This window comes from Bison bison, unplaced genomic scaffold, assembly GCF_000754665.1.
Source record: "Bison bison bison isolate TAMUID 2011002044 unplaced genomic scaffold, Bison_UMD1.0 scf7180017864304, whole genome shotgun sequence".
NCBI classification, from domain to species: Eukaryota; Metazoa; Chordata; class Mammalia; order Artiodactyla; family Bovidae; genus Bison; species Bison bison.
In genome coordinates, this window is record NW_011494876.1 from 3,887,773 (window position 1) to 3,914,759 (window position 26,987).

At 39.5% G+C, this 26,987-nt stretch overlaps 1 protein-coding gene across 1 annotated transcript in view; it reads left to right on the top strand.

Moving 5' to 3' along the window:
• The window catches only part of CADPS (Ca++-dependent secretion activator), a 439,169-nt gene that overhangs the window by 64,149 nt on the left and 348,033 nt on the right, over positions 1-26,987 (top strand). The window contains exon 2 of the mRNA XM_010851925.1: positions 21,434-21,547. Coding sequence (XP_010850227.1) covers positions 21,434-21,547 — 114 coding nt within the window. The remainder of the gene's footprint in view (positions 1-21,433; positions 21,548-26,987) is intronic.

Sequence of the window (26,987 nt, forward strand, 5' to 3'; positions counted from 1 at the left end):
ATAAGATCGGGTTGTTTGAGTTTTTGTTTCTGGCATGAAACATTTAAGTGAACATTGAGAAATGAGTAACTTTCTAGGAGTCACCAGCTTTCTGGGTATCCCCCTAATAAAGTGCATGCTTATCTCAATTCCATCTTAACTCAGTTTATTCTCATCTAAGGAAACCCAGAGCTATAGAAACCATATAATGCTGTCACACAAGCAGAACCTGAGAGGAAGCTAGAGAAAGGATGCGTATGGTGAAAATTGCTGTCATTGTGCCCTTGCTGATTTTTTTCCAAGAGCCTGTTAGTTTTCATTCACATATTGTGCTTTGTAAACAAATTAAGGGAGGTAACTCGTAGGAAAGGTATTGCGATCTCTGCCCTTCAGTTATTTCAGAGTTGACTGTGTGTGTGTTATGTACCATGTTATTCAAAGGAGCCTTGAGGGACACCTGACCTAGTTGAGCAGTCGTGCCTTTAAGATAAAACTGCCAAAATAAGTTATGGAATTTCTTACACAACTGTGAGATTCCCTCAAAGACACACTGAAGGTTACTTAAATTTTAATATTTAAAGCATAACATAGATGGTAGTGACCAGCCTGCTGTGTTGCATGATAATGGTGATCTTGGCATGCGTGACCACAGGGATGGCAATGAAGAGGAGGAGGAGGAGACTAGTACCTATCATTTCAAGTACTTTGCATGCGCCAGGGACAAAGCTGCAATGTCATATAGTAGCTCCATTTAATCTTTACAGCAATCACAATGAAGATACTAAGAGTATGCCTACTTTACAAAAAAACTCAGGCTTTGAAAAGCCAATCTGTTTTCTCAAGATCATATAGCTACTGGGCAGTGGGTCTAGAATTCAAACAGTCTGATTCCAGAATGAAGATCTTTAATCACTATATATCTATGATTTGCAAACTCCTTTGAACACACACTCCATCAGTAAAACATTTTGCTAATGCCCCTTTTATATTTATTTATTATTAAGTAATACCATACTAATATATACATAATAAAATAAAGTATAAATGGAGAAAGATGGACAAAAGATGAAATATTTTATTTTGTTATATTTTTCAACAGTACAGAAATATTTTTGATATCATAAAAAGGTAATTATAATCGATGTTTTGGTGAAAGTTACCTGTTTATATTCTTCAGTAGTTTTGAAATTTTTGTTTAACACTTTCTGAATAAGTAGCTCAAAGGCTCAGTTCTGAGGTTTTTTTCACTAGTTGGTCAAAACTGGAAATGATGCATTAGGAAGATCCTTAGATCCAAATGGAAATTTGGCGTCACTTTTTTTTTTTTGGCTGCACATTTTTTTTCGGGGGGGCATTGCAAAATTATGAGACAAATATTTGATAGATGGAAAATCATCATCAACAGTGAATGAACTATGGGGAGATGAAGTGAACCATATTTCAGTTCTTCCCACCAATTGTGCAAAGCTTTTTGTTGAAATCCACCTAGTGCACAGCTGTCTTTTCTTATGTCAGTCTGTTGTTGTTCTGCAAGTGCATTTTTATATATTTTTTAATTTGTTTACAACTCACTAAAACTCTAAATTCAAAACTTCTGAATGCTGATTAATCAGGCTTATAAAATTTTTTCCATTATTTTAAAGAGATTTTTAAGATACATCAATATATGGATATGTTTTAACATCACACAATAAATAAATCATTTCCGAAAACATTATTTGCTTCAAATTGCTCTTCCCATAACACCAGATTTGTTTGTTTTGTTTTTTTAAAGAGTTTGTCTCTATGTCTAAGATGCTTGGTGTTTTTGTGTCTTGCTAATTGTGATGGCTTCAAGCCATCATTAGCTAACCTCTCAAGATAGTCTGCATGGGACATAGTTCACTGTTAATTCACTGTTAATGATGATTATCCATCTATCAAATATTTTTCTCATAACTTTGCACTGGGGAGGGCTGACCTCTTGATAGATTTGAAGAGCTCGTCTGTGTAATTCTTAATAGGCTGAGGCAGAGTAAGAAAGGAAATTTTGATTCGGCCATTTCCTTATTTGTGATGATTCTGTGTTCATTAACATAACCACCTTAGATAGGGAAGGGAGGTGGAAGCTGATGGGTCTTTAATGGTAATACATTGAGTTCTTTTTCTGGATTCTTTCAGTTTGGGGAATGGCTAGAAATCTTACCATTCATGAATTGGGTGAACACTGCATTTCTATAAAAACGCTATTCCAGTTTTTTAAATTATTCAAAATACAGTACAAGCATGTGAAACTTATAGTATTAGGAGATTGAGATTCAGCATTGTTATGGTGGGGAAGTTAAATTGCTCTAAAGAGCCCTGGTCACTAACATTCCCTGCGCCTGCCCCTTACACAGCTACCATCAGAGTTCAATCACTCATTTACTTTGAGAAAAACTATTTGTTAAGTATGGAAAATATCAAATGTTTATAAGTAAGGAGAGAGGTTAGTGTCACGAGCCCCCATGTATCCACCCTTCAACCTCACTTCATGGTCAGTCGTTTCCTCTACACTCCCCATGCCTCCTTACTGAATTATGATGATGTGAATCCCAGACATAATATCATTACACCTGTAAATATTTTAGTATGACTCTCCAAAATATAAGGAACTGTTTTTTTAAGCATAACCCATGGTACCATTATTACACTTGATAAGTTAACAATATTCCTAATAAAAATCCAACTTCCTAATCAATCCAATTTCCTAATCAAAATCCAACTAGTTTTCAAACTTCCCTGAGATGTCACAAATGTTTTTAGTTTGTTCACTCAAATCAGATTCCAGATGAGGTCCATATTATCATTGGTTGGTATGACACTTCTGTTTTTTTTTAATCTATAGATTTTCCTCTCTTTCTATTTTAAAGTTAAAATAATGTTTCATCATTATTTTTGCTTGCAGATTTTTTGTTGTTGTTGATTTTATCAGGTCATTTGTCTTCAACAGTTTCCCATGGTCTGGAACTTACAGATTGCACCTCCTTTTAATTTTTTAACTTGATCATCTGCAATTCCCATAAATTAGCAATAGGATGCAGTGGTGGATTGTCACATTAAGATCTGATTCTTTTACAAGAATATCTCAAAGGCAGTATCTGAATTTCTATCAGTAGTCACGTGATGACTAGTTCTCATCCTTTTGGAATCTTAATAGCCCTTGATGACAATTACCTAGGTTCATTATTTTGAGGGGTTATGACAGGTGGTACTCTTTCTTTTTTCACATATTAGCTGGAAGAAGTCTATAAAGACAAAGTTTCTTTTATCAATTGTTGTTTACTCTGAAGTACAGATCACACAAGAAAGGCCAAAAAAAAAAAAAAAATGCTTGGTAGTTTATCTTATCAAAATAAAAGATTGATTCCTTACCATCTGTGGAAGAGAATCAGTTATGGGTCTTGTTCTGTTTTGTTTGAGTACTATTATGATTTGAACATACTTGACATTCTGGGTAGTTGTTATTTTTATTGATTCTCAAATCATCTCTGGCTAGTGAGAGCCTCCTCTAATTGGTTCCTGATTCCTTTTAAAAAGATTCCAGCAGTCTTTGATAGCTCCCTTAATTTCTAGTAAGATAGGGGTCATCATGTACATTACATGCCTCAGATAGGGAATTAGCAGAGGAATGCTGGTAAGTTTTCATGGGAAATGGTATTCAGAGATTTCAATCTGGAAACCATTTTCATTTTAAACTTTGGTTTATCTTCCATTTTTTAATTATAAATGTGTGTGTGTTTCTCTCCTTTTCTCTTAGATAAATAGTATCATACTATACACACATTTCTCTGCCTATTTTTTTTTCCTGTTAACAATACATACTGGAGGATATTCCATATCAGTATCTTAAACTATTCATTCCTTTCTTACAATTATACACTTCTCCATTGCATGTGATACAGTAGTATTTTCAATCAGTCCTCAAAGGTGGGCATTTGCTCTTTTAAGTAATACTTTAATGAATGGCATTGCTTTTTAAAAACTTGTTGTGGGCTTCTCTACTGGCTCAGATGGTTAAGAATCTGCCTGCAATGCAGGTTTGATCCCTGGGTTAGGATGATCCCGTGAAGAAGGGAATGGCTACCCACTCCAGTATTCTTGCCTGGAGAATTCCATGGACAGGAGCCTGGCGGGCTGCAGTCCATGGGATCACAGAGTCAGACACGACTGAGTGACTTTCACCTAACTTTATAATGATAACTCATGGGTTAGTGCATTGCCTGAGATCACACAACTAATAAGTGATGAGCTGGGATTCCAACCACACCTTATTGTCTAGCTCCCAAACCTGGATTTTCATTTGCTGTTTCTTTATTATCCCAGAATAACTAAAATACTGGGCCTGGAATTCTACCAATTCATTGTGAAGGTACTGCTGCTAGAAGCTCAAAGTTTGTTGTTGTTTAATCACTAAGTCATGTCCGACTCTTCTGCAACCCCATGGATTGTAGCCCACCAGGAACCTCTGTCCATGGGATTTCCCAGGCAAGGATATTGGAGTGGATTGCCATTTCTTTTTCCAGACAATCTCTGCCTAGGGATCGAACCCACGTCTCCTGCATCACAGGTGGATTCTTCACTGCTGAGCTACCTGGGAAGCCCTAGCTCAAAGTTTACTTGGCCTTTAATTAGTAAAAAATAAGGGAGAAAACATTATTAGGTGATAAATGCAAAGTTTTAGAAAGGAGGCAACTTTCACGACTTGGGTCCACGGAGGGGAAAATAGAAGTTCTTGATGATGGAAAAACATAGTGTGCACCATTCCCAGTTGTGCTTGAAACAAAGTCAGCCTTTTACTGATGCTCCCCTAGATCTCAGACTGGGTCACCTTTGTTCAAGGAGAGCCATACTCTTCTTACCATCTCTTCCACAGATGGTAAGGAACCAATCTTTTATTTTGATAGGATAAACTACCAAGCTTTTTTTTTTTTTTTGGCCTTTCTTGTGTGATCTGTACCTCAGAGTAAACAACAATTGATAAAAGAAACTTTGTCTTTATAGACTTCTTCCAGCTAATATGTGAAAAAAGAAAGAGTACCACCTGTCACAACCCCCCAAAATAATGAACCTAGGTAATTGTCATCAAGGGCTATTAAGAGTCCAAAAGGATGAGAACTAGTCATTATGTGACTACTGATAGAAATTCAAATACTGCCTTTGAGGTATTCTTGTAAAAGAACCAAATCTTAATGTGACAATCCACCGCTGCATCCTATTGCCAATTTTTGGAACCACAAGAATATTCTGGAAGGATGGAAGATGGTGCTGTTAGAAAAGTAAGAGTCTAGAGTGTACTCAAAACTCCTAGAATGCAGTGATTAAGCACCAAGGACAATTTCTTTGGCTATTTTTCCTCCTGTCCAGAGTTATATGGCACAACTCTGTATGTCCTTCCAGAGCAAGAAAGTTGGTTGTCCTTCATAGCCAAATTTCACCCTTGAGGACATTTTATTTCCCCCTTTGGAGACCATAGCGTAACTTATAAATCAGAATTTACCCCTTCTTTTGAAGGAAATGGAAACCCAATCCAGTATTCTTGCCTGGAGAATCCCATGGACGGAGGAGCCTGGTGGGCTGCAGTCCATGGGGTCACAAAGAGTCGGACACGACTGAGCGACTTCACTCACTTCACTTATTGTACACTAAGTAAAACATTGGTCATGAACTCATACCATCCATTAGGTATCACAAAGGTCAACCAGAGTGGCTGACCCTCCTTGTTCTTTCATCCTTCCAAAAGGAAAAGGTTGTTTTTTTTTTTGCTTTTTAAAATTATCATTGGATCCTCGGTACCTAGAACAGTGCTTGACATGTAGTGATGCACTATAAATAATTGGTTGAATGTGAATGAATGAATAAGTGAATGGATAGAGAGATGTATGAATTTGAGCTCCAGAAATTTGGTCAGTGTTGATGTTAAACTCTAAGCATGCCCCATTAGTCCGCATTGTGCAAAAACTGCCAAGAGGGGGAGTTGCTTTCTTCCCTCTCACCTTTGTGTGTCTCCTGCTTTTGGACATCCTGTATTTTTTCAGTTTTTCAACAAGTTCCAGAATGATGCTTCTCCTCTTTTCCACCCACACCAAATATCTAGACTTCTTAGCAGAGTAGACGTCAGCATAATATTGTTGGAGGATTGTGGGAGACAAGGGAGGTGAGCAATATTAGGGTATGAATGAGTAGAATTTGGTATTGAAGGTTTTCTTTAGAACAAAAACAAAATGAACAAAATTCAATCAATCTGAGAACCAAAAAGAAAGAAGAAATTTCAGTGTAGTAGAGGATGTAAAAGCCTACTCTGGTCTCTTATTCATTTCTAAAATAAAAGAGTTTCCTTCCAGAAGATGATCTCTGAGATGCAAAGACTTGGAACGCCCGGCCTCTGTAACACCTCTGTCTTCCTGTGGTCTGCTTGCTTTTCGTGATACAGTTTACATCTGTTGATGTGTATTGTAATAGAAATGAAAACTGGATAGTTTTAAATATTTATGAATTCATGGAAAATAACAATATATTTTCCATGTGTTAAATCTAAATAACACTTTAAGAAACTAACTGTATTTTTCCCTGGTGGCTCAGGTGGTAAAGAATCTGCCTGCAATGCGGGAGACTCAGGTTGGGAAGATCCCCTGGAAAAGAGAATGGCTACCCACTCCAGTATTCTTGCCTCGAGAATTCCATGGACAGCAGAGCCTGTAAGGCTACAGTCCATGGAGTCACAAAGAGTCAGACATGACTGAGCCACTTACACTTTCACTTTTCAAAAACAAAAATCAGTGAAATCGATGGCAACAGGATATAGTACTGAAAATCTCCTTAAAAAATTAACAGAAGACAGCCGGATTCTCGTATCTGTTTCTACAGTCGGTCTGTTGTGATATGCTGTTTTGGTTGAAGCATGTGAAGAAAATCTGGCCTCCCGCAGATACATGGTTGAAAAGGGAGGAATATTTTAATAGCTTTTTGAGAGAGATGTGGATTATCTTTGATAATATACCAAAGTTCAGCCAGAATATTTTCTTAAAAGTTAGTTGCAATGTAAAATTGGAAACCTCATCAACGCGACTGGGGAACAGCAAGCTTTTATGCTGTGTTTAGAGCATTGCCTCTATGGGCATATGTGAAAACACAACAGCATACAGGTTTTTAAAAAGCCATAGAAAGGTGGTTGTTTCTGTTTAGTCGTTAAGTTGTATCCGACTCTTTTGCAATCAGAGCTGCATCTCCTGCATTGTAGGCAGATTCTTCACCACTGAGCCACTTGGTAAATCCCTGGGGGAGGGATAGATTAGGAGTTGAGGGTTAATATATACATACTACTATATATAAAATAGAGAAACAATAAGGACCTACTGTACAGCAGAGGGAACTCGACTTAATACTCTGTTATAACCTATATGCGAAAAGAATCTAGAAAGGAATAGATACACTGTATATACATAGCTGAACCACTCTGCTGTACTCCTGAAACTAACACATTGTAAATCAACTGTGTCTGTGTGAGTGTGTGCACACATGCACACTTGGTTGTGTCCTACTCTTTGTGACTCCACGAACTGCAGCCCATAGTCCATTCATAGTCCATAGAATTCTTTCAATTCTATGGACAGCTCCTCTGTCCGTAGAATTTTCCAGACAAAAATACTGAAGTGGGTTGCCGTTTCCTACTCCAGGGGACCTTTCTGACCCAGGGATAGAACTTGCATCTCCTGCACTGCATGCACATTCTTAATCACTGGGCCACTTGAGAAGCCCAAAGTCTATACCCTAATAGAAAAATTTAATTTAAAAAATAAAATAAAAATAAAACAGCACAAAGTAGGGGATGAAGATAACTGTGATGTTTCCTCCTCTAGCACCATTGAGCTCTATGACTGTGGGCAGCTTACCTAACTTGTGTTGACATGGGGATACTTATGTACACTCTAGATTTTGGAGATTATATTAGATAATTCATTAAAACAAACTAAAGTTTGAAAATAAAGCTACAAGATAACTTTTTCACCTTTTTTTTTTTTTTAAATCATGCAGAGCAGTGTCTAACAAGCCTACCCAGACATCACCACATACTCATAGGTTTGTTTCACCTATTTGTTTCTATTAAATAGAGCTCAGATTCTGTGAAGCTAGAGTTTAACTTCCATAATATTGATAAGTTGCAAATGATTTCTGTCTGGTAGAAAGAGATCATCTCCAAAGTTACAGAATATTGACACTGACCGATTTTGAACAGAACTTAGAAAACTCATTTTAGCATCCCTTTGTGGGCTGAATATATAAATCGCTTCTCCTCTAATACACTTTGAATTAGTTTTCCTTTCTTCTGGTCCTTTTAATAAATAGTTCAATAAATCTTTGGTAAATGCTCATTATATATTTATATGTGAGTCATGTTTTTAATTTTTTGAAAAATATACTTTGACAATAGGTAAAGACTTACCACAGAACTTGGCAGTTAAGTGCTACCAAGTAAATGTTAGTTCTGTTCTCTCTTTCTCCAGGACTCAGTTTCTAATTTATAAGGAGGAAAGGTTGGACTAATGTTTATTAGGGTTCCATTTGCTTAGCTGTATGAGTGGCTGCTAATGTGCATGGGACCTATTGGAGACAGGTAACCTCAGGTGAAGGAACACACGCTTACTTACTCACATAACCTGTAACAAGGGGCTTGTGATAGGGTAGACACCACAGTCTCCCTGAGCATTGTTCACTGCCCGAGAGCTCACAGCAGACAAAACTACAAGGCCCACAGCAACTGAGCTGGGTGCTGCCAAGCACAAGAGCAGTGAATCTGTAGGCAGGAAGCGCTTTGAGGGTATGTCAGGACATGCATGTATTGACATACTTCCATTAAGAAATACAGAAGTCATTCCTACGCAATCCTCTTCCTTTCAAAGAACAAGCAGCTTTCAAGTTGGGTATAGAAACCCAGAAAAGAGCAGATAATGTTGGGTCAGCCTCATGGGCCTCGGATAAACGGGAAATGGCACACTGGACACCCAGCGTGGGGAGCCGAAAATCCTGAAGCAGAAACAGAAAGAGGGGCAGTGTGGGACAAGGCTGCTGGAAACAGCACGGTAAATTCTGCTAGGAGGGCACAAAAGACAGGAGTGGGGAGAAAACTACTCCTGGGGGCCAGGACATGCTGTGCGGGTGTAGAGGGCAGATGGCAAGTTTGACCCCTGGGTCAGAAAGGTCCCCTGGAATAGAAAATGGCAACCCACTTCATATTTTTGCCTGGAAAATTCTATGGACAGAGGAGGCTGATGGGCTGCAGTTTGTAGAGTCACAAAAGAGTAGGACACAACCATGTGTGCGTGCATGCACACACACACACAGTTGGTTTACAATGTATTAGTTTCAGGAGTACGGCAGAGTGGTTCAGCTATGTATATACAGTGTATCTATTCCTTCCTAGATTATTTTCCCATATAGGTTATAACAGAATATTAAGTCGAGTTCCCTCTGCTGTACAGTAGGTCCTTATTGTTTCTCTATTTTATATATAGCAGTACTCTTGCCTGGAAAATCCCATGGGCAGAGGAGCCTGGTAGGTTGTAGTCCATGGGGTTGCTGAAGGTCGGACAAGACTGAGCGACTTCACTTTGTCTTTTCACTTTCATGCATTGGAGAAGGAAATGACAACCCACTCCAGTATTCTTGCCTGGAGAATCCCAGGGACGGGGGAGCCTCGTGGGCTGCCGTCTATGGGGTCGCACAGAGTCGGACACGACTGAAGCAACTTAGCAGCAGCAGCAGTAGTGTGTATATATCAATCCTCAACTCCTAATTTATCCCTCCCCCAGGGATTTACCAAGTGGCTCAGTGGTGAAGAATCTGCCTACAATGCAGGAGATGCAGCTCTGATTGCAAGAGTCGGACACAACTTAACGACTAAACAGAAACAACCACCTTTCTATGGCTTTTTAAAAACCTGTATGCTGTTGTGTTTTCACATATGCCCATAGAGGCAATGCTCTAAACACAGCATAAAGCTTGCTGTTCCCCAGTCGCGTTGATGAGTTTCCAATTTTACATTGCAACTAACTTTTAGAAAATATTCTGGCTGAACTTTGGTATATTGTCAAAGATAATCCACATCTCTCTCAAAAAGCTATTAAAATATTCCTCCCTTTTCAACCATGTATCTGTGGGAGGCCAGATTTTCTTCACATGCTTCAACCAAAACAGCATATCACAACAGACCGACTGCAGAAACAGATACGAGAATCCGGCTGTCTTCTGTTAATTTTTTAAGGAGATTTTCAGTACTATATCCTGTTGCCATCGATTTCACTGATTTTTGTTTTTGAAAAGTGAAAGTGTAAGTGGCTCAGTTGTGTCTGACTCTTTGTGACTCCATGGACTGTAGCCTTACAGGCTCTGCTGTCCATGGAATTCTCGAGGCAAGAATACTGGAGTGGGTAGCCATTCTCTTTTCCAGGGGATCTTCCCAACCTGAGTCTCCCGCATTGCAGGCAGATTCTTTACCACCTGAGCCACCAGGGAAAAATACAGTTAGTTTCTTAAAGTGTTATTTAGATTTAACACATGGAAAATATATTGTTATTTTCCATGAATTCATAAATATTTAAAACTATCCAGTTTTCATTTCTATTACAATACACATCAACAGATGTAAACTGCATCATGAAAATTTCTCTGGATTCTTCAATAAATTATCAAAGTGTAAAGAGACTTGAAACCAAAATATTTGAGACCTGTGGCAACTAGAACAACTCTCCATGAGGCCTTGGGTCTAAGCCTGCATCTTTAACCACCTGTCAGAAAATATGAGTTGAATGCTGCCTGAGTGCTTCCAAATTGGAAAAAAATGTAATCTGTTTTTTTTTCTTTTTCTTTGAACTGTGAGTATTGCGTTAAGGGGCAGGATGTTTAATCCAACTTTTAAGAGCTTTGCAGTGTGTATACAAGTTATCTCCTCCTTCTCCTCCTGTTCTTTGCTGCTACCTGTACTGTGCCCTTTACCTCCTCTCATCCCAGCTTTAATCCCACTCTTAGTCTGATTCATTCTCTAGATTCATCTTTTCCTAATTTTTTTCTCTTCTACTAAATATTTTCTCAGAAAATTCCAGTTTAATCAGTGTTTAAATTCTCCTACGAAGGTCACTTTTCTTGGGTCATAGAATACTTTGTTCTTTCTCTTCTGCCCCAACAGTTTTTTAGGAGTAAAACGGTTGGTTTGTCTTTCTATTATTTAACGAATTAAAAGTTCAGAGTTCATTTTTTTTACAGGTAGTAATTAATGTAAAGACATTCAGCTGCTGCCCTAAATTTAAAAAATTGAGCAAGAACATTTATATATAGCAGATTAAAAAATTTTTTCTAAAGAAGCACTTTTAAAAATGTGGGAGATGTATACAAGATTAGAGTAGATCTCTATGTTAGCTATAGCTAGTACATAAAGCCTGTGCCTGCCCAGCTATTATTGTTTAAAGTTTCAGTTAAAAATGAAGCTATTTGAAATACATTTGGGACAAAACTTAAAATAAATAGTAGTATAGTTGGTATATTGGAGAAGGAAATGGCAGCCCACTCCAGTATTCTAGCCTGGAGAATCCCATGGACAGAGGAGCCTAGGGGGCTATAGTCCACAGGGTTGCAAAGAGTCGGACACGACTGAGCGACTTCACTTCACTAATAGTTGGTATATAGAGGGGGCATACTCATGAAAGCATTACCTGAATGGTTGAATTTGGGAAACCATGTCACAAAGAGAAAATCAGAGTTACAGCTGCATTGTAACTTCCATCTTCCATAATTTTGCGCCTTCAACTTCCATTTCAGAATTATTATCTTTTTATGTGATAAAGCCTTTAAAATTTTCCTTCTCAAGCAAAATGCTTGAAACTCACATTAACATATTTTTTTCAGGATATGGTGTATACACGTTCATGATGTAGAAATTGAGAAGAATGATTTTTAATTTTCCTGAACGCAAGAGTTCATTTATTGTACAAAATATTTTAGTCTAGTTGTAGAAAGAGGAGATTTTATTTACGAATAAAATTAATGAGCCAACAACGTAAACTTCGATAACCTTCAAGGAAAAGAAATTAAATCAACATTGCCCTCATTGCTCTGGATTAAACTTATAGTTTTTAAAGCACTTGTTGATATTTTTGCCTATTTTCTATAATGAAGTAAAAATTTCTTGAAAGAAAAAATCATTTCTTATGTGACTGCACTGGGTCTCAGCTGCGGCATGTGGCATCTTCTGTTATGGTATGTGGGGTCCAGTTCCCCAACCAGGGGTTGAATTCAGGCCCCCTGTGCTGGGAGTTTGGACCAGTGGACCACCAGGGAAGTCCCCCCAAGTTTCTTTTTTGACAAAGAAAAGTCATAGCTCATGTTGTAATCTACAGTGCTGACCTTGTACTTTAGAGAAGGATTTCATGTATGTGTGTAATTGAAACTTCTCTTTACACTCAAAAACAATTTTTGTTACCTTTTCCCAGTTGTCAGAATGCTACCATATTAGATTCATTCTTTTAGTAAGCATTGCTTCTTCCCTCCTTCATAATACATTGCTCCTGTCATAGGAAGCATTTTAACCAATAAGCACTTTAGGAAGCATGCTTTCTTTCATGCCTAGAGAAAACCACATGTATCCATTAGGAAAGCATTTGCCTGCAAGTAAGAGAAAACACCAGAGAAGGCAATGGCACCCCACTCCAGTACTCTTGCCTGGAAAATCCCATGGACGGAGGAGCCTGGTGGGCTGCAGTCCATGGGGTCGCTAAGAGTTGGAGACGACTGAGCGACTTCACTTTCACTTTTCACTTTCATGCACTGGAGAAGGAAATGGCAACCCACTTCAGTGTTCTTGCCTGGAGAATCCCAGGGACGGGGGAGCCTGGTGGGCTGCCGTCTATGGGGTCGCACAGAGTCGGACACGACTGAAGTGACTTAGCAGCAAGAGAAAACACACAATGAGTTAAACCAATAGTGATTCCTTTTCTTCTCACATAATGAGAAGGCCACAGATGGGTGTTTACAGACATTCATGCAGCTCCTCAAAAGTACCAACATCAACCTTCCTTCATGGTCACACAATAAACTGCACAAGTCTGGACAAAATATCTGTTCTCAGCAAAAGAAGGAGGCAGCAAAGAAGAAAAGTGTTACACTACCAGATGTACTCCTTTTTATGAGAATTTCATTCAAAAGCTTTTCCAGAAGACCCTCAGTAGTTTTCTGCCTCTGTCACATGGCTACCTATGTTGCAAGGATGCTGGGAAAAGAGTAGCTGGCTTTTCAGCTTCTAAATTGGGAGGAACAAGAAGGGGTAAATGTAATTTCAAGTGATTGAATAAACAAGGGAAAAAAAAGGAGCATTGAAATAAGATTAAAAGATTGAAAAGGAAAAAGGAAAAACTAAATGGTAACAATAATACTTATTTTTGTTTATTTGCTGAGCCCTTACTCTGTACCATGTACTATGCTATCTTATATATATTTCATCTCATTCTCACAAAAACCCTACAAAGTAGATAAGATCATTTGCTACTTACAGACGGGAAAACCCAAGTTACTGCATGCCCAAGGACTTGTATTCAGGTCGAGATTTGACCTGAGCTTACTCTGACTTCAACATTGCCTCTCCTGAGACCAGCCCTTAGAATGTGCGGTTTTCTCTTCACTGTGGGTCCCATTAGGTACTTCTCCAGAATGCTGCAGTAGATTGCATACTGCCTGAAATGCAGGGGAAATTTTCAGGCCTCGCTTAATGAGGTGGGTTGAACCAAGAATGCTTGAATAGTTCTAGCAAACGCCACTGCAGCACTTTCCTCTGCAGTAATTACCTTTCATCATTCAGGTTTTCTGCTCTTGGAACTCATTACTTCAATTCTGAATTCTGATCTGATGCACAAGAGGATTCCATACATATTGAGTGCTTTGAGATGGGCTTCTATTTTAGGAGGATTCTGTTCATAAGCAGCTCATAGAGGCCTGTTTGTCTATTTAGAGTTGTACAGTCAGCTACTCTTGGCCAATTATCTTGGTGTGTTCATGCAAGGTCACCTTCAAGATTCAATCCTATGTAGGTCAGTTACTTTTATCCAGAGAGAAATTCTATCCTACAGATTGGTTCTTAGTCTGGTTATTTATGGGAGTTCCTAAGAGAGATTTTCATTCACTCATACACTCAGTGAAAGGATACTAAGGAATCAAAGATGAATATGATCTCTGACTATACTATGAGACAACTGAGAACTAAGAGTGTGCCTTGGTCATTTTTTTCTTCCAATTTTAACACTGTGCCTGGGATTTATTAACTACTCAGTAACCTTACATATTGATTCAACACATATTTGATCAGAGCTCATTTTGTGCCAGGCACTAGAAGCACAGCAGTAAACAAGACAGATGTGATTCTCATTACCTGTGAAACAGATGCTCTTGTGGGGAGATAAACAGTGAAAAGTTAGTAGAATCATAAAATAGAGAAACAAGGTCCAGATGTCCATCAATAGGAGAATGGATAAAGAACAAAGTTATACCATGCTTTACTACTCAGCAATGAGGATGAACAAGCTATTGCTACCCCCAACCATGAGCCAGAATCTCATAATGCTTGACTGCACTGACATCAGGTTCAAAAACAGACAAAATCTGTCTCTGATGATAGAAGTCAGGTAACCTTTGGAGAGGGGCAATGCTTTTGGGAAAGTACAGGAGCTTCTGGGGTCCAGGTCATCTTGAAAAGAGAATTATTTCCACAGGAAATTTCACTGTGTGAAGATGTCTCGTGCTCTGTGCTTAGGGTGTATATTTTTCTACATGCAGGTTATAATTCAGTTAAATTTATCTCAGAAAAGATATATGCTGACTGTGGTAATGGTTGTGGAGGAAATGCACAGGGTCTAGGGCAACTTGATAGAGAGCAGTTTAGGGGAGCATCATGGTAGGCAGGGTGGGCTGAGAAGACCTTCCTGGCAGATACCAAGTAGGCTGAGTCTTCAGGGTGAGAAGTTGACAGCCTTGGGGAGAGGAAGGGGAAGAGTATCCCTGGCAGGGGGAATGGCAGGTGCAAAGGCTTCTGGGAAAGAAAGGTCAGGGTGCACTGAGAAGGAGAAAAGAGGTCAGTGTGGCCAGAGCAGAGTAAGTGGAGAACACAGTGGGACCAGAAGCTGGGAGTGTACAGAGGCCGCATTATTTAGGGCCATGGACATTTGGTCTGTGGTCTGCCCCTTGTCACTGGACTTTTCTTTTGATCTGGAGAGTGGGCTAAGATCCTTGGCTACATCATCCCGGGTCCTATTCATCTCTCCAGAGAAGCCTTAAGAAGTTGGTTTTGTAATCCCCATGTTATGTTGGGTTAGCCAAAAAATCTGTTTGAGTTTTATAACAGCTCACAGAAAAGCCCAAATGAACTTTTTGGCTAGTCCAACACAGGAAGAGCAAAGGCTCGGGGATAATAACTTTCCCAAGGTCACCCACTTTGGAAATGCGGGGTATCACTAGTATTTGTACTCACATCTCTCTGACTCCAAGCCCACATTTTCAACTCCTGGCTCCTGACCCCACCTCTAAGGACTGGTGCTCAGAACAACTTCACAGTCCAATGCATGTACACTTAGAGTTGTGACCAAAGATATGAACAAGTAGAAAATTCCTCCTGGGAAAGTAGTTCAGGGGCTGGATTTTGTGGATACATAATGAATTTTCCCATAGGCGTGCTTTCTTGAGGGAATGGTAGGCAAAGACTTAAGATAAGAATGAATCATCACAGCAGCTGATGTCCATTGAGCATTCATGTTGTTCCAGGTTCCGTAATGAATAGTTTACTTATTCCAGTTCACCCTGAGAACAATCCTATGAGGTCACTATTGGCCCCATTTTACAGGTAAAAAACCGAGGTGTGCAGAGGTTAGTTGTTTGCCTAGTGAGATATAACTAGTGAGTTGACTAAATGGTGCAATGTTTGTTTGATTCATGGTGAGAAAAGAAGTGAACATGGATGGGCAGGTGTCAAGCCCAGACATAAACACATTCTAGAATTCATGTCCTTAACTCTCCTGCCTGGAGCTTGGGGTATCCAGGGAAGTGGGGGATGTTTTGTAAGGCTTCATGACTTGGGTTCTATGAACTCAATTGAAATGAATATTCCTGGAGGCCTTCTCTTTTTGGCAGGGATTTTTTTTTTTTAAATAAACTATTCCATTTGTGGGAATTAAAATTTTATATTGGAGTATATGTAGCTGATTCACAATGTTCGGTTAATTTCAGGTGTACAACAAAGTGATTCAGTTACATGTATACATATATCCATTTCAGATTTGGTTTTGAGATTTTTATAATCTGTAATCTCTCTCCTCTGAAACCCTAAACCATACTTTTGTGTGTTTTTTGTATGCTTTTCCTCTCCACCTAGACTGCAGGGTCCTTGAGGGCAATCTTTTACTGCTTTTGATTCGTCAGGGCCTAGCCCTGGTGGGTGAGATGAGAAATGGTGTGTTTTGTTGGTCTCAGGGCCTGGGGCAGGGCCAGGGCCAGGCAGGCAATAAGTTATCTGTAAATATTTCTTGAATAAATGAGCACTAGGCTTGTTTAACAAAAGGTAAGAGTGATAATGGATTTGGCTTGGGTCAGCAATCCTTGTCTTTGAGATTGTGTGCATCTCATTTTATGTTAATTATTGAAGCAATTAAGGCAAAAGCACAGTTTATGGTTTTCCTTTCCATTCCTGCGCCATCACCTCACTGCATCCAACTCCCAAATCTAGCAGAGTTGGTATGGATCCAGACTTGGAAGGAATTCTGAGCAAGAAATTCTGTAAGATGCTTCAGCTAGTTCTGTACTGTCAAGATTTGTGACTCAAATCAGCCTGCTTAAAAGAAATTCATGTGATAGTGACATTTTTATGAGCAAATCAACTGCTGCCTGATATTTCAGTGTATATAACTATGATTTTCTGTACAACTCCACTGATAATCAATATACTCAGGTTAGAACAGTAAAGCTTACACAGCGTAGAAGTGAGTTATTCCCTGCTCTAGGCCCATGCTGTACTTGGTGCATGTGGCTACTCAACACTTGCAGTGGGGTTGTTCTGAACTGGGATGTACTTTAGGTGTACATGGGTTTCCCTGGTGGTTCAGACTGGTAAAGAGTCCACCTGCAATGCAGGAGATCCGGGTTTGATCTCTGGGTTGGGAAGATCCCCTGGAGAAGGAAATGGCAACCCACTCCCAGTATTCTTGCCTGGAGAATTCCATTGACAGAGGAGCCGGGGGGCTATAGTCCATGGGGTCACATAGACTCGGATACGACTGAGCAACTAAAACACACACAGACACACACACACACACACACACGTTGAATTCAAAAACATAGTATAAAAAAAGAATGTAAACTATTTTATTAGTAATTTCTCTAATAGTTACAATCAATGTGATAGTATCTTGACGTGTTGGGACTAATGAAGTATATGAAAATTCATGTTACCTGCTTTTTACTTTTTGAAATGTGACTAGAAAATGAAGATTATTAGAAAATGTAAAATTACACTGACATTGGCCACTGGTATTCTAGAAAAAAACAGCTATGAATCTGATACAAATCTAACTCCTTTGTGCTGCTCAGTTGCTAAATCCTGTCTGACTCTTTTGTGACCCCATGGACTTTAACCCTCCAGGCTCTTCTGTCCATGGGATTTCCCCAGGCAAGAATACTGGAGTGGGTTGCCATTTCCTTCTACAGGGGATCTTCCCAACCCAGGGGTCGAACCTGCATCTCCAGCCTTGGCCCGTATGCTCTTTACCACTAAGCCACCAGGGAAGCCCTCTACGTCTGCCTCCAAATTCACCATTCCCCAGTTCTCCCAAAGTACAAAAAATTAGCTAAAGCACCCCAACTTTCGTGTATATCTGTTTTCAAAAATCTGTTCTGCTTCAATTCATTTCCTGATGGAGTCAAAACTCACACCAGGCTTCAGTCTCCTATAGCTTTTAGCCTTATTTTCTACTAGCAAAACTTTCTTTGACTCAAGTGATGAAAACACTCTCAATGTATATAGAAACTCATTATTAAAAAAAAATAAAAGAACTTGTATCATGTCACTGAATAGCTATAACTATCCCAAGGTAGTGAGTAATTAGGATTATTACCATTTTGCAAGTAAGAAAACTGAGGATGAGATAACATTTATTTATTTAATCATGGCCCTATTCCAGCAATGAATTGTAAGTTTGGCCAACTCAGAAAACATAAGTCACTTTTCCAAGATGACACAGGGGTTGATAGAACTGGGCCTGCAATGATCTGCTTCATCTTTCTACTAGAGCAGCGGTTCTCAGACACAGCATCCTATGGTCAATTAGGAGGTGTACAAAAAGTGAAAGTTACTGAGTCGTGTCTGATTCTTTGTGACCGCATGGATTGTAGCCCACCAGACTCTTCTGTTCATGGAATTCTCCAGGCAAGAATATTGGAGTGAGTTGCCATGCCCTTCTCCAGAGGATCATCCCAACTCAGGGAATCAAACCTGATCTCCTTTGTCTCCTGCATTGCAGGTAGATTCTTTACTGTCTGAGCCACCAGAGAAACCCATGACTTTGTATGAATAACATTTAAAAGAGCAAAGTTTTTAGCTGACTTTCTTTTTAGCTAAATTAGAAATGATGAAAGGATGTTCAAAAATAATTTATCTTCTATACACTTCATTCATTCATCCATTTAACATGAATACCTGGCATGTATTAAGGCACTAAGTTGGCCCTGGGGAAACATCAGTGAACAAAATAGCAAGAAGAGACAGATCATCTAACAAATTTGATCATAACAAGTAGTGTTGGTGATGGACAGGGAGGCCTGGCGTGCTGCGATTCATGGGGTCGCAAAGAGTCGGACACGACTGAGCGACTGAACTGAACTGAACTGAACAAGTAGTTAGAATACATGATGTGGCCTTGAATTACTTAGCAGGCAAATATAGGCTAGGGTTTGGGAAGGGCTTCCTGAGACTGAAAGACAGTGGAACACAGCTAGATAAGGGAGGGAGAAGAGAAAATAAACAGGAATCTTTCAGGGATGCTTTCCTAAGTGGGGAAGAAAGGCAGGCTTGATGACGTAGAGAATCACATATAACCTACTGCTCCAGTTATCTATGCCACACCCTGGAATAACAGTACAGTTTAAAAACTTTTGTCTATTTCCATGCTGCACTTAGCAGGATACTTACCCCCAAGCTTTATCGAAATATGATTGAAATATAACATATATAGGTTTAAGACATACAGTGTGGCAATTCAGTCCATGCATATAGTCCAGAATCTTACCACAAGAAGGTTGGTTAACACTTCTATCCCCTCACATAACTACCATTTTTCTCTTGTGATAGCATGTAACATTACTCTCTTTACAACTTTCAAGTACTTAATAGAGTAATATAAATTATAGCCACTATGTTAATCCATATTAGAATTCTAGAACTTACTCATCTTATGGCTAGAAATTTTCACTCTTTGATCCCATTTCCCCCACCCCCAGCCCCCAGTACCCACTATTGTAGTCTCTATGTCTCTATTTTTATGAGTTCGGGTTTTTTAGATTCTGCATATGTGAGAGCATACAATATTTGTCTTTGTCTGTCTGACTTATTTCATTTAGCATAGTGCCTTCAAGGTCCCTAGGTGTTATTGCAAAAGGAGGATTTTCTTGTTGTGGCTGAATAATATTCCAATGTGTGTGTGTGTGTATGTATGATAATATTCCAATGTATGTATTATGAATGTATATGTATGTGCGTATGTACACACACCCGTATATACATATCAAATTTTCTTTCCCTGTTCATACACTGATGAGCAGTAGGTTGTTTCCATATTTTGGTTATTATAAATAATACTGCAATGAACATGGGAAGGAGTTATCTCTTCAAGAGAGTGTCTTCCTTCCCTTCCTGGGAATGTATACCTAGAAGTGGGATTGCTAGAGCATATGGTAGTTGTATTTTTAATTTTTTCAAAAACCACAGTGGCTGTACCAATTCTAGCAACGGTTAATAGAATTCCCTTTTCTCAACACCTTTGCCAATACTTATATCTTATCTTTTTGATAATAGCTACTCTAGCAGGTGTGTGGTGATTGCGGTTTTGATTGGCATTTCCCTCATGATGAGTAAAATGGAGCATCTTTTCATGTACTTAGTGGCCATTTGTATGTCTTCTGTGGGAAAATGTCTATTCAAGCCCTCTGCCCATTTTTTAATCTTTTTTTTTTCTATTGAGGTATATGTCTTATGGGTATTAACCTCTTACCAGGCAAATGATTTGAAAATATTTTCTCCCATTCCATAGATTGTATTTCATTTTGCTGATTGTTTCTTTGGCTATGTGGCAGCTTTTTAGTTTAATATAGTCTCATCTGTTTATTTTTGATGTTATTCTTTGTGATTTTGGTGTGATATCCAAAAAATCATTGCCAAGACCAATGTCAGGAAGCTTTACCCTATGTTTTCCTCTGTAGGATAACAGTTCCAGGTCTTACATTTAAGTCTTTAACATATTTGAACTAATTTTTGTGAAAGTGATAGTCATTCAGTCATGTCTCACTCTTTGTGACAACATGGGCTGTAGTCCATGGAATTCTCCAGGCCAGAATACTGGAGGGGGTAGCCTTTCCCTTCTCCAAGGGATCTTCCTAACCCAGGGATTGAACCCAGGTCTCCCAAATTGGGGGCAGATTCTTTACCAGCTGAGCCACAGGGAAGCTCAAGAATACTGGAATGGGTGGCTTATCCCTTCTCTGGTGGATCTTCCTGACCCCAGGAATTGAACCAGGATCTCCTGCACTGCAAGCGGATTCTTTACCAACTGAGTTATCAGGGAAGTGTTTGTGTGTGTGTGTGGTAGAAGATAGGAGTGCAGTTTCATTCTGATGCATGTGAATATCTGGTTTTCCAATATCGTTTATTGAAGACATTGTCCTTTACCTGTTAAGTATTCTTAGCTCCCTTGCCGTATATTAGTGAGTCATGTATATGTGGGTTAATTTCTGGGTTCTCCCACCTTGGTGGATATCTGCCAATAAAATAAAAAAATAATAATTGAATGCAAAACTGGGAAGAAATGTATGGTAGCAACCCATTATCTATCATTTCCACCATGGAAATACAATAGATGTAAATAATCTCAAAAACACAAATAATCAAAGAATCAGGAAACATTGAATTCTGAGTTTTTGAATTTTGTTTTTAATATAAATTAGCTCTAATTTATATTAATTTTTAGTAATGATATGTTTAACAGCTGCCTCACAGAATTTCTGCAAATATAGCAGTCAGCTTCCACATGCCAGTACACGCCAGCTCCAGCATGCCAATGGGCCTGGCATCTTCAATATAAAGCAACTGTGACCCTTGTTTAGAGAAGGTCCTCACCATCTCCTCCTCCTCTGTTTCTTACAGATCAGCAAACAACAGCTGCAGACAGTCAAGGACCGGTTTCAGGCTTTCCTCAATGGGGAAACCCAAATCGTGGCTGACGAAGCCTTTATGAATGCTGTCCAGAGTTACTATGAGGTAAGGTTCACCGCACAGAAGAATGCCAACATTGCTCAAACCTGGAGTCTGGGGTTTCTGAAATACTGGTCAGTGAGAACAGTAGCTTTGGCCTTCTACAGGGCCATCCTTCTTGAGGTCAAGGGGTCTGTGATTGATTATAACTTTAAGGAGTATAAAGAAGCATTTTGTTCAAGGGGTGAGGGAAACTGTAAATTGTTATACCAGGAAGAGTGGTGAGTGTTTTACATACCATTTATTGTTTAATCTTGACAACAGTGATATTATTCCCATTTTACTGATGAAGAGACTGAGGCTCAAGGAAGTTAGGTCAATTTTCCAAAGTCACACAGCTATTAAAATGCCTTCCTCCTTTTTTCCTTTCTTTACTCAGTTTTTAGGTAGAAAATTGTTTTAAAACAAAAACACTGGTGTCCCTGCCTCAGTCAATGAGCACATGCTTATTCTGCCCTTGAGCGCTGTGTTTCTCAGTAGATGTTTTAAAAATGTTCATTGATTGATTCAGTGAAACGCTCCTTCTTGTTGCTAAGCATTTGACTCCTTCTTTCATGGAAAGAGTGGAGCAAGATTGCAATGAGATCTTGTGAAAATATTATTGATTGGTTTGCTAGTTAGCCTTTAATAGTAAACAGCCTTTGTGTCCTTGATGTTTGCTAGGTCCGTCCACAGACTCATTTTGCATGCTATTTTTTCCTCAATGAAATTTCTATTTGGATCTGTTTTAGAAGTCTGATTTGTTTTTATATATGTCAGATTTAATTTTTTTTTCATTTTACAAACAGTGTTAATGACTGCCAATAAGGGTCGAATTTAGTGCTTCATCTGATGTGATATATTTTTTGGTTAGATTTAAGGGCGAATGGAAATGAGATCTGCAATTACAGTGTTTGTGTGGCAGTGAATAACCTAAATATATTTAAGAAGGTTCTGTTTAGAAACTGCCAGGGCTTGAAACCAATTATCCCCCCTTTTGTCAAAATCTGGAAACCAGTTGAGACCAGGCAGACACTTATCAATAATTCTCCATGTTTAGAGTAATTCATGAGTTTGTAAATTTGCAGATTGCAGATCTTAATTAGAAAGCTCATTTGACTAATGATATAAATTACAAGAAAGCACCATTTCTATTAATTAAATTTGAAAATTAATAGTCATCAAGGTGCTAATGAGTCTCTGGAAATTACCATGATATCTATAGTGGTCCTGATATTTTCCTCTATAGTGGCTAGTTTATTTGAAAGGGCTTCTGTTTAGTCTGATGAGAATATAGACATAAAGAAATTACTGAATATTTAATATTGAGATCTGACTAACAGGAAATAATGTCAGGTACTAATTATTTACTGTATTCATTAGTAAAGCTTTAGAGTGTCTTGAGATTCATGTTTCTTGGGAAGCCTAATCCTCTGAAGCAAAGGTCCCTAGTCAAGGCGTCAGGATTGATACATCACTTGGGAGTGCTCCAAGTTGATTACTCATCACTTTCTCTCTCTGCTTTCATACTTGGGCAGTGGAGAGCTAGCATCTCTTCCTCTGCCCAGTTGCAGAGTCCCATCCCTTCCTCTGGGACCCCGTCGCTTTTATGTCAGTGTTTGCCTCACCAGGTAGACCAAGGATCAGACCCAGGACAGACACCACCTCTGGAGCTGGAGTGCAGGTTCAGTCCCACTGGAACCATTTGTGTTGAAATGGCCTGGTTTCCCATTATGAAACTGGGATGCTTTTTAATAGAAGGGGGAATGTATGCTTAAGAGCCAAAACCAACAGATAGTCTCCTAAATTCTCAACCTCCACTCCCCTACACATACTCTCTCTCTCCATCCCACCATACCAACCCTGATATATATGTCCCAGTATACAAGTGATAATGACAACTTAAAAACAAACAAACAAAAACATTTTCTCCAAAAGTTCTGAGATTACTATAGTCAGTTATTAATACTAAAGTCAATTTCTGGAAATACCATTGTTTTGCAAAGACAATAATGCTTTGTCAACCTGCTAGAGTAGTAATGAACATTATTTTTTTTTTAATAAAGGGAGTGGGGAGCCACTGTCCTTTTTCCATCTGTGCCCACCCACATCCAGCCCAGTCTGAGCCCAGCTGCCCAGCATTCATTGCAAGCTAGTCAGGCCTGGAAGCAGAGTGGGCCAGGATAGAGGAAGACCAAGGTTCCCTGTGGCAAAGCAGATCAAGCAGGGAAGGAGATTAATCCTTTAATCTCTTTCATGATGGCTTTGAGGGCTGGGCACCAAGGTGGATGCTATGAGATCTAGCTCAGCAACTTCATCCTGTTTCCATGCCACAGTGCTAATGCATCAGAGAGCCCCCCACCCCGTTTCTCCAGGGCCCCCACATTTTTCTAACTCTCAGCTCTTTTAAGACAAATTGTGAAACATAAGCCCTCCCACCCTCCATCCTCATCCTCACCTCCCTCCCCATTTACCTGCTTAATTTTTGTTCCTTCACAGGCTGGCCCTGACAGCAGTGAGATGAGGCAGATGGAAAGGTCTTACAGAACCTTGGACCAGGGAGTGTAGAGTACGGTAGACGGCATGCAGACCAGCACTCCTGTTAGAGCAGGACAGCTGCTGTCTGGACTGCAGCCAGCACCACTGCTATGACTGAGTTTCATTTTGTTTCATTTTATTTTTAGCTGATCTTCTCTAACAAAGCCTCAGTTAGTTTTTGTCACACTAAATTTGAATAGTGTATCCAACACAGTTCTTTGATTGCGAGTAACAGAAACTGACTGTGGCTAAATTAAGCCCTAATAACAACAACTACTGTTGTTTTGTTATCAAAAGAGAAAAACCATCTAGAGAAGATGGGACGCAGGATAGCTTAGCCTCAGGAAGCTGGGTAGAAGGATATAATGCATACCCCATCACTGGCATGAATCTACTCCAACCCCGTCCCTTTCTTATGCTTCCCCTCTCTGAATCTGAACCCCAGAAGAAGGAGTCTGAATGCCAAGTTCAGGCCCCAGTTCACTACTTGGCAAAGGAAGCGCACGGTCCCGTGAGTGACAGCCCCAGCGAAATAGTGCGTAGCAATAAAGGTGTTCTCAGACTGAGGTGCTGTTACACAAGGGGATGGATGGTTGGCAGGCAAAACCTGCAGGTGTCCTCTGCACAGGGTGACATATGTCATTTCATCTTTATCACTGAACTTTTTTTAATCTAAGAAAAGTAGATGTGTGTGTGACCTGGCTATTTTTCTAAAATAAAGCTATACATTTTCATAGGCAAAACCACTATGATTCCTCAGTGGCCTAGGAAAAGAGTAACCAGCCATTCTAAAGGCACTTATTCCTGTGGGATTACAACCAGGCAAGGAAGGAGGGAGCAGAGGGCCGAGTGGTTAAGACTAGTAGGGGTCCCCAGCCTCTGGGAGCTAATGCTTGGTGATCTCAGGTGGAGCTGATGTAATAGTAATAGAAATAAAGTGCACAATAAATGTAATGTACTCGAATCATCCCAGAACAATTCCCCTCTCCTCGGTCTGTGGAAAAATTGTCTTCCATGAAACTGGTCCTTGGTGTCAAAAAGTTGGGGACCAGAAGCAAGAGGATGAGTTGAGTGTCTGAAAGTGGGGGTGGATTCTGGTTTGGCTGCAAACTGGCCGTGGGACCTCAGCCACCTCTGAGCTTCAGTTTCTTCATCCGTAGTATTATCTTCCTTGCTGTCAAGATTTCATTCCAAACACACACACTTAGACATACAACCTCATCATAAATCTGCAATAGAAAAGTGCTGTTATGAATATAAGAGCGGAAGAGTGGTGATATAGTGCCCACCTGCTGTACAGAAATAAATGATAAAAGAGGATTGAAAGCTACAGAATCAATCCACTCCCTAGTTTGGGGCCTAGACATGGGGATGGAAGGTACAAGGTCAAGGCAGGGGAAAGGACATAGAAAGGGGCAAGGGAATTACTTTGGTTCCTAACCTACCACCACTTACCATAGGTCATGGCCTCAGATATGTTTCTTAAATTTGCCTAGGTTCCCCTTACTTTCTGACAAAAAAAGTCTTTAAGATCCAAAGATGCTTTTTATTTAAGAAATTTACATGCATCTTGCCTCAGTGAAAGTAAAATCTGTCATTTTCCCACGTAGAAAGGGGTGTTTTATATAACTGTGAAAGTCAAACATGTCAATTGTAAAACTAGACAATAGGGAAAAAATGGAAATGAAATGGTTAGGAAAATACCTCTAATCCCATCATGCTAGACAACCACTATTAAATTTTGGTATATGCCTTTCCAGGTATTTTTTGATATATCTATACTTGTAAAGATAGCTCCTTGATTTCCATGTTAAGATGGAAAATAACTAAAAAATGTTAATAACCCATTTGTTTCATCTCACAGTTGTTTTCAATCTTTCTACTTCTGCAAAAGTCACACCTGTGCTAGCTCAATCATCAGTAAAAAGTTTTATTACAGTACTTGTGATGTTCTTAATCAAAAGTTACAGTCCTGTGCCCCAACCCCACTTCACCCCTATGATTGGAAGTCTCTGATTTAGCAGCATATCATGGACATCCTTTGATGCTGATAAAAGAAGAAAAGTTATCTTTTTTCATGGTTGTATAATAATCAATTTAAAAATAACAGTTAACTTTCATTACATTCTTGGAGTAGGCAGCGTGTTCACCAGTTGACTTTCATTGTCTCATTGAGCTCCCTTGCCAATCCTGCACAGCAGGGTGGTTATGATTCCCATTTGAAAGATGATAAAACTGAAGCTCAGAAAGATGAAGTAAGTTGCTCAGCTGACAAAGCCAGCAGCTGGTGGAGCCAGAATTTGATCTCAGGTTGTCTGACACTAGAGCCCACGGTTACCATTACGTGTGTGCCAGTCATCAGAAACATTGTTAGTAACCTGGTTTTTGTAGGTTTTTAAAATCTTATTTACTATAGCATTTAGGTATTTTTCTTATTTACGTTGAAATGATGTGCTTTTGTAGAGCAGGAGAGGATCCGCCTTGTGTTCTCAGCCTGTCTGTAGAGAAGCAGGAGCTGGGCCAGCTTTACCCCATAGCATGTCCCATCATTAAGTACCGATGCGCTTCTGTGTTTCTAAAACAACCTTGAGGCTGCTTGGCTCTGGCAATGGAGGGAAGGACTGATGGATGAGGCTGAGTTGCTGAATTGACTGCCCTTCACTGTTTGGTATTTATTTGTTTATCTGCCCTCTCCCATTATGACCTGTCTGGGAGTTGGCAGAGAAGCGGGCAGGATTTATGGATGCACCGCATAGAGCTGTGCCTGGAGTTGAAGTCTCTTGCAAGAGCCACTGAAAAATGAAACAGAAAACAAAACACAAAATACCAGATAGAGCTCCTGGTACAAATGAATTTCAAGGGTCATTTTAGAGACACACAAGTACATTGCCTGCCTGGCTTCCTTTCGGACAAGACTGAGAAGCCAAGA